This window comes from Ictidomys tridecemlineatus, chromosome 3, assembly GCF_052094955.1.
Source record: "Ictidomys tridecemlineatus isolate mIctTri1 chromosome 3, mIctTri1.hap1, whole genome shotgun sequence".
In the NCBI taxonomy this organism is placed as follows: Eukaryota; Metazoa; Chordata; class Mammalia; order Rodentia; family Sciuridae; genus Ictidomys; species Ictidomys tridecemlineatus.
In genome coordinates, this window is record NC_135479.1 from 30,155,132 (window position 1) to 30,167,071 (window position 11,940).

The 11,940-nt window shown below is 42.5% G+C and overlaps 1 protein-coding gene across 4 annotated transcripts; it reads right to left on the reverse strand.

The window, feature by feature from the left end:
- Nucleotides 1-968: 968 nt before the first annotated feature.
- Tmem100 (transmembrane protein 100) lies at nucleotides 969-7,639 on the reverse strand. Of its 4 annotated transcripts, XM_040268996.2 has the most exons (4): nucleotides 7,433-7,639; nucleotides 6,687-6,766; nucleotides 3,714-3,864; nucleotides 969-2,276 (listed from the first exon to the last, which is right to left on the reverse strand). In XM_040268996.2, the coding sequence occupies exon 4, from the start codon at nucleotides 2,211-2,213 to the stop codon at nucleotides 1,809-1,811; it is 405 nt and encodes a 134-aa protein (XP_040124930.1). In that variant the 5' UTR covers nucleotides 2,214-2,276; nucleotides 3,714-3,864; nucleotides 6,687-6,766; nucleotides 7,433-7,639; the 3' UTR covers nucleotides 969-1,808. The 4 variants fall into 4 exon arrangements, with proteins under 4 accessions (XP_040124930.1, XP_005321657.1, XP_040124931.1 ...); XM_005321600.5 differs by lacking the exon at nucleotides 6,687-6,766; XM_040268997.2 differs by lacking the exons at nucleotides 6,687-6,766; nucleotides 7,433-7,639 and adding an exon at nucleotides 4,208-5,018.
- Between the last annotated feature and the right edge of the window lie 4,301 nt (nucleotides 7,640-11,940).

Sequence of the window (11,940 nt, forward strand, 5' to 3'; positions counted from 1 at the left end):
AGAGAGGCAAGAAACCCAGAGCCTGAGGCAGTACGGGGAATAGTCTAGCCAAGCTAAGTCCTAGGAGCTTTGGGAGTTAGAATGAGAACAGAAGCTAATACATCTGTTTGGAGCAGATTGGAGAACTTCAGCCTTGCTGAAGAGTTTTCCTCATAAATCCATGAAGAGCCTCTGACTATCTTTGAGCAGAAAAGGTGTGGTCAAAACACAGCCCCCTTGGAGCTGCACTGAGCAGTTTCACTGGCTTGCAGTAGGTTGGGAGCAGCGCTGATCCTCACAGTTACCATCTGACCTCCAAAATCATTAAGGTGTTTCCAGTTATCAAAATGGTCTGAGTACCCAGGAGTAGTGGGGGCCAGAGGGATCCTGCCATATTTAATCAAATTCTTCAGTAGACTACCTTTCAAGAAATGTTCCCTGCTACTAGGCTTTATTGTTTTATTCTTAGAATTTTAAGGCTTTTATGACCAACTATCTTTCTGCTCTAGTTTGATGACATAAAAGAGGAATATTTCTGGCTAGAGTTAAGGAGTAGCTCAGTGTCCACAGAAGAGTCTTAGCAGTAACCTTATTTGCCTAATAGTGGAACTAAGTACATAAGCAGCCTGAAAAATCTACAGAATGCCTGTCTTATAGTCTGTGCTTAAAAACTTGTTTAAAAATATGTTAAAGCAACAGTTAGTGACTAATTTGACAAAAATGTGACACATTTAACAGAACATTATAAAATTTCTGACCCCAGGCATTGATTTCCTAATTAAAATGGCATAGAAATCCTTTAGAATGTAGTCAACATAACTAACACTGGTCTTCAAAAGTAATGAAAATAATAAAAATAAATCTTCCAGTAAAGAAAAAAACAACTTGTCCTTTTGAGAGAAACACAATTAATTGATACTTTGCAAATGAGACAAAGGAAAATATGGACAATTTGGGACTACAGTAAAAATAACTAAAACAAATCATCATTTAAGAAGTTTCAGCAGCAATGAGTATTTATTATTTTGAATGAAATATACATTAAACTTTCATATAAAAATCATTAAAAGTGCTATATTGGATTATTTTAATATTAACTTAACCCCCCCATGTCATCTATTAGCTATACCTTTCATGTTCACTTCTGAGACAACATTAAAATCACCTTAAATTGTCCAATGTTAATATATATATATATAAAAAATATTAGTTTATTCTTCATGATAAAGTACCACCAGTGATGAGTTACTGAAAATGAAAGATAAACACAGATGTCAGAGAATCAACTTCCTGGGGAAAAAAAAAAAGTGACAGAATTTCATAGATGTATATGTGAAGTCCAAGGTAATGCAGCAGACCTTCAGCAGAACCTGTTTCTAATACAGACTTCTGGAGTGCAGGGTATTTTGGAGGCAGATCTCTGGTGTGCTAGGACCACGTTATTTTCTCATCACTTCTTGGCTGCTTTCCAAGGTGAACCAAATGTTACCTAATGCTGTGCCATCTCCCACCACCCCAGAAAGGTTTGTCACAGGTGTGTGTTGGGCGAGGTGGGTGGGGGGGATTCTTCGGTCTTAGAAATAGCCCTTAAGATTAAGGTTGTCATTAAAGAAGAGAGTCACTAAGAAGACATTGAAGAAGACAGGTGACTCCTCACAAAGGAGGAATCCCCTTCCCCCCACCTTCAATCCCCACTCCCTGTTGCTGTTGTTTTTTTTTTTTTTCCTAGTCTGCTCCCAAGCCACGCCCCTTCCATCACTGGTTCTGGATGAATCAAGTTAGAGCGGGGGCTTTGGGGCCACAGAGCCATCCTTTGGTCTCATTCAGTCTCAAGCAAACAAGCTTCTCTGATTGGCCACGAGCGCCGTCTGGCTCTCGCGCCTCTTTGCTTTCTTGCTTCTCTGTCTCACCTTCCAACACAAGGCGCTGGAGGCTAATAAACAAAGTCCAGATGACAGGAGGACCAGGCCAAAGATGGAGATGATGGAGCCGTGGGAATTGAAGCTGTAAGCCACGCCGGTGACCACGACCCCGGCGATGAAGACCACCAGGGCGAAGGGAATGATGCAGCGATAGCAGGAGAGCTCCGCGCCCCCGGTGGCGGCCAGCAGCTGGACCTCAGTGACCAGTGGGGTCGTGTTGATCACCACCTCGCTCTTAGAGCTTTTCTCCGATGTCACTGGCATGGGAGACTTGGGGGCTCCCAAGCTCTCCTTCACAGGCTCTTCATTCATGTTTACCCTTGCTGCTGTTCTAGCGGGGTTCAGAGGCTGTATCTGGTCTCAGCAGGGTGGAAACTGTGGAGATGGAAACAGGAGATGTCAGCTAAGCAAGAAGAACTGAAAAAGAACAATCGCACCACCTCTGCAGGAGTCTCCGATGCGTGTGAAAATCAACTATTTTTTTTTTCTCCTGATTGATTGTGTTGTCTTTGCGTTGAGCAAAAAAAGCAAGATAAACATAAAAGGGAAGATTTTTTAAAAAAGCAGGAAGCACTTTACAGTGTTTAATATTCCCTGGTGGTCCACAAATGTTTTCTTTTTTTAATAAGCTTTTCCTCTTTTGTCGATTGCTTTTCTTTTCTCTAAACACAGAGGAGCCTGGATCCTAATTCACAGACATCCTCATTCAAGAGGAGACAACATTATAAACCGTTAGTTCCACAGCTCAGAGCAACTTAAGCACTGCCAATTTTGCAGGGTGTAACAGGCATTCTTTCCAAACTGTCACCCATTCACTGCTCGTGAAATCAGTGTCAAGACAAGTGGCCAGCGTACAGATGATGCTCTTCCCTAACTACTGACTGCCAGTGAGTCTTTACTGCGTTCTTGTTAAACACAGTACAGCATGTGCCTGGGACACTCCACCCCACTGCAGATGGGCAGTTCAGCAAAAAGTTTGGCGACAACGTGGCAAGGATTTGAGTTCAGAAATGTGGCAATACTCTCGTTCCATTTGAAATGAAAAAAAAAAAAAGAAGCAAGAAATAACTCAGCAAATTCATGGAGTATGATTTTGGGTTTTCTCGTATTAATAGATCAAAATCAACTGTCAGAGCAACTTCCTACTAACCTCAATCAGGAATTTTGATATTATGTATATGAAGACCTTCTTAAACAAATAAGCATGCCAGGTAGTCAGCAAAATTTGACAAATTCTTTTTTTTGTTGTTGTTCCTTTCTCCAAGCCTTTGGGTATAAAACTTGCCCCATTCTAAATTTTTTTTTGAACTGGAAATTCCAGGACAAAACTTGAGACCCTTGTTCAAAAGCATTTGATGGAAATGCTTCTATGAGGAATCACTGAGAAACCTCATCTGCTGCTTGGGCATGCTAAGGGAATTCGCTGTCTTGGATCTCCAGGGCCTGAACAATTGTAGTTACTAAAAGAATTTACGGGAAGAAACTTGAGATGAGATTCATCCTTTAAATATATTAAGCATCATTTGAAAATAAAATGCAAGCCCAAATAAAACCTCACTGGTTCCTTGTAGCCCTAGGTGGTCAAAATATCAATTCCTAAGCAATGAAACGAATTATTAAGGCTGCCTACTTCCACGTAAATTTTAATCACCAAATTAATCACTGCTCTTCAACGATACCCTAAGATCTGGCGAGGTCAGTTAAAGGATATTTGACACTCTGAAAATAAAGAACAAAAAAAGAAGTCTTCCCACAGCAGAGACTGCGCTAACCCGAAAATGAAACTCTGTCCCCAAAACTATTCACACCTACCTCAGAGAGACACAATCCATTACCAGGGAAATCACTCGACTTAGAAGGAAAGAATCAGACTCTTTGCAACTGTGAGCGCGCCTTTGTACAACTTCTGGGAAACAGGCTGTTAAGGCAGGGCTGTCAATCAAACGACAGGTCTGGATCTCTTCTGGGAAAAAGACAGAAACATACTTTGCTGTTGCTTTTGTCTTGAAGCCTGGAACACTTCTTTCAAGCTACCTCTGCTTCTAAGGGCTGTTTCCCCTCCCTCTTTTTATTCCCTCCCCCTCCAGTCTGCCCCTCCCTATGCCCTCCCTATTTTTTTTTTTTCCCTTCCTTCTTTTCCTTGCCAGCAGATTCCGAGTTTTGGCTTCCCCAACTCTGCTCAGTGACATGATAAGTCAGGATCATTTCTAGAGTCCCCAGAGACAGGAGTCAGCTTTTACTTTTATTTCTCTTGCAGCGTTTACTCAGCAGGCTGCTTTGAATTAGTCATTTTTTCCCCAGCTAACCTCCAGCCCATCAGACATTTTCACAAGAGAATCCCAGAGTCAGCCTTGCAGATCCAGCTGAGGGGACAGAGTCAGGGGACAGACGCCTGCGGGGAGGCAGAAACAATTGTGAAGTCACCAGCAACTGAGTTCAGCCCTTATGCCAGCAAGAGTCCGTGTTCTTAGGTCTTGCCAGTATTCTTGAATTATATGTGTGTGATGGTCATCTGAAGCTTAATCCTCCCTCCCTTAGTGTGATGTTAATTCATTGAGGAAGGAGGGCGGAAATTACTGATGTGTGTGTGGCTAAGGGGGAAACCATCATCTTGATTGAAACAGGATTGCTTACTTCTTAGGGTAGAAGTAGCATTTCGGCATGCTAAAATCATCATTAGCAGGAGCATCCACATTGCCACTATTTACAGAACAACTATTAGGGGTATGGCATAATATTAAGGAATGTCACACATTAATATTAGTTCTCATTATAAATGAGGACATGAAGGCTCCGAGAGGTTAAGTAAACTGACCAAGGTCACATAGGCAGAAAGAAACTCTTGGTTTCTAATGGGTAGATAAATCACCTGGCAGGGGTGCTTGTTTGTAGATTTTGAATCAGAAAAGTCTGTCACAAGCCCCTCACCAATGCTTACGTCTAGGCCTGCTTTAAGGAGCAAGGTAATTTAACATTCAAACATATATGACTTGACACATTATATCCTCAAACAATAAAGTCAAAAGTCTATTTCCAGGCCGGGGGGTAGCTCAGTGGTGGAGCATTTGCCTACCATGAGCAAGGACCTGGGGTCAATTCCCAGCACCCCCGTGTGTGCGCACACACACACACACACACACACACACACACACACACACACACACACTACCCATCATCAAAAAGTCGCTTACAGGTTTATGCTTCCTTACAGACAAGCTATGTGATATTTTAAAGTACATGAAATACATAAAGCCCTAGATCTCCCATGCTTCTATAGCTCAGAGTTACCTGTCCTCCATTTAAAAAATCTGTACAAGTATTACTGACTCCTTTAAGTTAATACAGCGAATCTGCAAATCCCCATTAACTCCTGGCAGAGATTTGCTTTCCTCCTTCCCTCCTTCCTGTGGGATTGTTAGACTTCTCTAGCAGCAGGCAGAGGGTCTGGGTCCTTTCCAGATCTCACCTGTTCTAAGGTACCCTGCTCTTTCCAGCCTCCTCTGGAAAGAAAATCTTGATGCTATTGTCACAGAGGAAACAGAAGCCCCTCCTCCTTTTTCTAGAATGGAGGCCACAGAGAGACTTTTTCACTTCCAAAAACAGTTGAAAACTTCTTGAGACTTGGTTGAGTGGGGGAGCTCACACGCAAAGGGCTACAGATACCTGGGGGCCACCTGGAGACCCTGGCCACAACATCCTCAGTTTTAAATAAAGATGGACCTAAAGAAACAAGTACTATGCACAGGGGTGTTGTCACTTGGTGATGAAGATCAGGGATATGTAGAACCAGGGTATTTCAGAACTTGCCTAAGTTGCCCCAGGAAATGGTGAAGTGGGGCACCTGGTTACATTAACCAGAGGTTTCTAACAGAGCAGCGATCTTCCCCACCTGAGAGCTGCCACCTTAGAGGGCAATTCCTGTCTATTGCTTGGTGCAAGTCATCCTCTCTCTCTCTCTCTCTCTCTCTCTCTCTCTCTCTCTCTCTCTCTCACACACACACACACACACACACACACACACACACACAATGCAAAAGCACGGAAACTCTGGGTACCACTTTTCCTATTGAAGATCATGTTTTCCTGTTATCAAGCCAAAGGTCCATGCTCTGAATTTCTAGAGAGGCCAGCAGCACCTTTCCTCAGCCCAAAACAAGGTGAGGTAGCTGTTCCCAGGAGGGAGGACGGAAGCTTTGTCTATCTCTGACACCAAAGTTTTCACACCCTCTCAGGCTTCAGGTGACTCATTCACCCCATTCTCCTGCACTCTGTGGTGTGTGTGTGTGTGTGTGTGCGCGCAAATACACCGCTCCACACGGACGATTTATACTGATAAATAAGGAGAAAGCTTCAGGACAAAATGCAATTGGTATCAGAACAGGTACCTCTCCTTGTAACCAGACACAGGCAGCTTAACCTGACTTTCTCCCCTCAAGCTGAAATTCAAAGAGCATTTCCCCCCGTCCTCCTGACTGCTTATCCCTCTCCACTCTTGACTGGAAGGCAAGAAACAGGCTGGCGACGAACCCTTTGGGGACACCTGCCCCCAAATCCAAAATCTCTTTCACAGTGCAAGCAGGCTCCTTCCTGCAAGCCCTCACTCAGAAGGGAGAGGGACCCTTGGCTCTTTATAATGCACATGGCTTTAGAAGTTTAGTTTGGAGAACTTTTCTGAAAGCCTCCAAATGCATGAATTATATCAACACTCCTCACCCCCCCACCCCACCCCTGCCTCCCCCTCAGGCATTCAACATTTCTTTCAAAGAGCAAAGAAGAGATCCTTACCTTTCTCAGCCAGAATCAGACTGAGACAGCTGCCAGCCCCAGCCTGGAGCAACCGGGAGAGGGGGATGCAAATCACCACGCTAGGGATCGTACACAAAGTACTCAGTGAGGCTTAAACACCATTAAGGGACCGGAGACAATTTGGTGAGAGGAAATCCCTTAAACCCTGTTGTATTTTACTCTGCCTTTCCTCTATCAGAATGTAATTCATACTTTTTTTTTAAAGCACTAAGTTGAAACAACATTGCCTCCGTTTTTTTTTTATATCCTAATTCACATTCATTTCCAAGGTTTTCCCTCTCCAAAGTTCCCATTCTGATGCATCCCTCTAAAGTTCTGTGAACCAGCAGAAAAGAATTTGTAATCTTTGTTCTGCACTCTTAATGGGGTATAGGGTTTGGGGAGTGTGTGTGTGGGGGGTGGGAAACAGGACCATATCATATCATACCAAAAATAAAAAGAAGAGGAGGAAGATAAGGCTCATAGTAAAATGATTTTGGGTGCCTGTGAAAGTCCTCTCCCTAAGGCCAGGGGAGGGGTCTACTTGGAACTGTTCATCAGAGGATGCCAAGGCACCACCACGGAAAGGACATAAAGGACATACTGGAAAGTCACATCTCCTGGGAACTGAGGTTGCCCAAGGCATCAGAAATAACAGAGCTAGGAACTTTGTGTTGTGGAGAGAATTCCCTTCCAATTAAAAAAAAAAAAATCATTTTTCTTAGAAATAAGACAAAGTGACTTACAGCCCGGTCTTCTGCCTTCAAAAGCACTTCAGTTCCACCAACATGTCCTGCACTCCTCTTGGAGGCCAGTGAAGGAAGGGAGGGAGGTTGAGGACCTGAAGTCTCCTCCTTTGGGAACACAGGAGCTTTGCGTTTGGGGACGAGCGCCCCATGTGCATTCAATTACCTGCCCCTGTGTGCTCTCAGCTTGCTTTTGCTTGGTGTGGCTGAGTTGGCTCCTTTCCAGCAGCCTGGGAGATGCCAGCTCCTCCAGGCCCTCTGTCCAATCACCACACGCCTTTGATTTTGGTCATCATCCCTGTCCAGTTGGATCGGCGAGATGCAGGAAGCTGGCCGGGTTTTCTCCTTCCCACCACTTCTTTTAAGGGCGTGTGCACAGTTATGTTCTGAAATCAGGGACATTTTAGAAAGCCATCTGTGCTTTTGTATTCCTTTTGGATAGCAGGTCATGTCATCATCTCCCCCACCCCCACTTTTTCCCCCAAGGCACTTTTCTTTGAGGCCTAGCATTATTAAAAAGAAAGATTTGGTAGTAACAATAAGAACAAGGGATATGGTTTAGATAGAAAGAAAAATTTACTATTTGCTGATCCTTTCCCAGTCACTGGAAATCGATAAGACCCATGTGGGTATAGAAAGGCCAGCAAAGATCTTTTAAAATGCACCTCCCAGCCCCTGATTGAACTCATTTTATTGTGAGAAACTAAAAAAATAAATAAATAAACAAAAACAAAAAACACATAACCATCAAAAAAAAAAAAAAAAACCCAACAACCCCAGATTCACTGAAATAAAATGACACAACAGACTTTAGGGAGTGCTGAGTAAATCATCTCTCACTTCAATAGGGACTAATTGTTATTCTGGCTGAAGATGAGAAGAAATGATTTTCTTATTTGAAAATCATAAAGTGCACACATATAATCCCAGTGACCTGGGAGGCTGATGCAGGAGGATAAGAGTTTGAGGCCAGCTTCAGTAACTTATGGAGACCCTCAGCAACTTAGTGAGACCCTGTCTTAAAATAAAAAAAATAAAAAGGGCTTGGAGATGTGGTTCAGTGGAAGAGCACCCTTGGGTTCAATCCCTGGTACCTCCCCCTACACGAAATCAAAATATATGTTGAAATTTCTGAGCTTCTGAGATATCCTCATGCGTTTTGTACAATCCTTTATATTTACAGACATTATTCTTTGGAGGCCTATGATGAGAAAGCACACACACAAAAAAGAGTTATAGCCAATTGGGAGGACACTTTGCTATGACAAGTGCATACCTCTAGTCTCAGCCTCCTGTAGGGAGCTGTAGGTCACCCATTGCTGAAACTTGTAGGAACTCACACTTGCCTTTTCCCAGGGAAGGAATGGGATAAGACCACAATAACCTTTTCACTCTTTTCTATTCCTGGTAACTTCTGCCCTATTTACGGAAGCAATCCTCCAATCCTTGGTGACAAATGCCACTTGTCCTGTCCATAAAATGCTGAATACAAACATTACATGTCACCAGTTCACCCCTAACTAGCACAGAGTTTTTAGGTTTCAATCTAGTGCTGGGATTTGAAACCATCCTGCCATGTGTAAAGATTTTTAAAAAGTAATCAGCCATGGTCTCCCTGTAAGTCAGTTAGCTTGTCTCAGTTCCACATTCGTAGAGCAGAATACATTTGTCTCTATATGCCATATCATGCAGCCGTGGCCTTAAAATGAATGGCTGAAGATGGGCCATCAGGACTGGCCCTTCCCCCAAATAATGAAAAATCCAGTTTAAACCATAGACTGTGAGCTTTATGCTTGGCTCAGACAAGTGTCAAGCATACTTCCATTAAGCAGTTCTGTCATTTCCATTTTGTGGAAAAAGAAATGGAAATCCAGAGAATGGCATTGTTGCTGGGTTTAGGTGCAGGGTTCCCTCATTCTGGGTGGATACACACATGCGTGCTCAGTTTGAAGAGGAAAGGAGCAGATGCTTACCAAGCATCTATTATGCACCACACAGACCCTATCTCAGGACTTTGTTTTTATTGTACTGATGAAGGCACTAAAACTCAGCAGGGTGAAGTAATTTCCTAGAGTCTACTATGAGGGAAAGAGACAGAGCCAGGGTTCCCACAGAGGTGCCTTTCATTCTATGGAATGCCATGAGGACACCATCGCTTATTGATTTCTATTAGATTATGTGCATATTCCTGATTTAGCTTTAGTCTCATTTTCTTGTGTACAGGGTGACATGGTCTCATTGAATTTAATCTCGGAAACATACTCCAAAAAAAGGTCTACTTACTTCAACTTAATGAGTAAGCTATGTGTTTGGCCAAGTATTTATCTGAGTATTGAGAAATGGAGTTTTGCTACTCAGCAGATTTGGGTAGGTGTGAGTCTAGGACAGATGCAGGATGGCATGTGCAGAGTCTATGGGAGACGACATGGTGGAGGGGGGGGCTTTTCAGGGGACACCCAGCCCGTTCTTCTGCCTTCAGAAGCATTTCAGTTCCACCAACATGTCCTGCACTCCTTTTGGAGGCCAGGCACTTGCCAAATGCTCTAGCTGAGCAGATAAAAATCAGTGGCCAAAACCAAGACCTTACAGCACAGAACAGGAAAGCCGTGGTCATGTAGGTCATCTTTGTACTAGTGGATGAAGAGTGAACTTGCTATGAGAGGGCTAGGGAGGACTATAATCAGTTCTGGTCTAGGTGTGTATGGGTGTGAATGGAGGTGGGGTTTGGATGCTGCCAGGTGGACAGATATTTGTCATTATAAGTAGAGGGGCAGAGAAGGGGATACTAGGTGGAAGGCATAGCCTATACACAAACAGAGCTTTAAAAAGTCCAAGTCTTCTATGTGGAGTGTTGAATAGCTGATTTGGCTGAATTTTAGAAAGCCCAGGGCAGCAGAGTGCAGTCAAAGTAAAACTGGAAATAGTTTATGGTCAGATGATGAGTTTGGACTTTATTCTGAGAGCAATGTGGTTTTCAGCAGGATGTTGTACTCAGCTCTGTGCATTGTAAACAGGGGCCTGGCATTGGATTGTTAGAATGTTCTGGAGAAAGTCAATACAGGGAAGGGGGCTGGGGGGGGGCTGGGACACTAGCTAGGAAACCTTTGTGACTAACCAGGTGAGAGGCACTGGGAACTTGGTACTGAGGAATATGGACAGGTGGGAACTTACTCCAATGGTTAGAATCAGCCAAACTTGGCAATGAACTTCCTTTGGGGGAGGCTATCAAGAGAAAACAGTGTGGAAGGTTTTAAGTCCTGGGTAAGTAATAACTTGGTGGCACTGTCAACAGAAATAGAGGGGTCAGAATAATGAGTATCTGTGGGGCATAGGGACAGAGACTTAATTTTATCAGCACAACTGTTCATTTCTCCACTGCAGAGGCAAATGCTAAAGAAAGTTGACTTTGCTACTTGAGTACTGATTTATTCTCTATTTTCCGATTTGTTAGATAATCTTATCACCAGGCTCACTGGTGAATTTTCCACTAAAATTATGAATGGCTTTGTATCTCATTTTATTGCACACACACAATTGCTGACACTCATATACATGATTCAAGATAGCTAACTTTCTGCAAAAACAAGAAAATATTTTAAGAATTCCAATTTGTACCTTTACTTGTACAGACTCTATGCAAAGAATGTATTAAATATATGTTCAATAGCAAATATCTCAGAAAAAAATATATCTATGCAATTCTTTTTCTATAATGCCAGTCCTGGAAAAAGCATCCCATAATCCCATATATGTTTTCTGGTAATTAAAATGTTTTCAAGTCACTCTTTTTTTTTTTTAAGAAATGTAATGTTTTGAGGTATATGAAATGTAAGGATGCTTCATATTTGGGTTCATCATGGTCAGGTTGAATGGAAAATATTCCAGAAGTTTCTCAAATAGAAGACTTTATGTTGAAACCAAATGTCAACTTGAATACTCAGATAATGACTCAAAGAGATTATTTGAGGGATCCAGATATTTAGTGCTAAGTACATTAGTTATACCTTATAATTCCAATTCTGTGATTATTACAATAATTTATAGTATATTACATAATACATAATTATAGAACTTTATTATAATTATAATTCCATTTCAATTATCCTGTTATTATTGGCATTTGTCCCATTTCTTGTCATCCATAACATCTGCCATCCACATAGAAAAACCCTTAAGCTTGACCTAATAAGAAGCGTCAATATTTATTGTGTCCTTACTTCATGCTCAACAACTTTTACAGATCGATCATTTCATTTTATGCAAATAACCCAAGAGGTAGGTGCCAGAAGTAGTCCCATGACAACAGTGACTAGGTTAAGGGACCTACCCTGGGCCGTGGTATGTTGGAAAGTGGTTGGACCCAAGACTCGAACCGATTGACCCAAGCATGTCCTCCTGACCCTTGTGGAATATGGTTTCTGTGTTCAGACAATGTGTATACTCTCTGTGGCTCATAAGGAGTAAATACTGAACCCAAAATAAACTTTCTGAATTTGAAAATGATCATG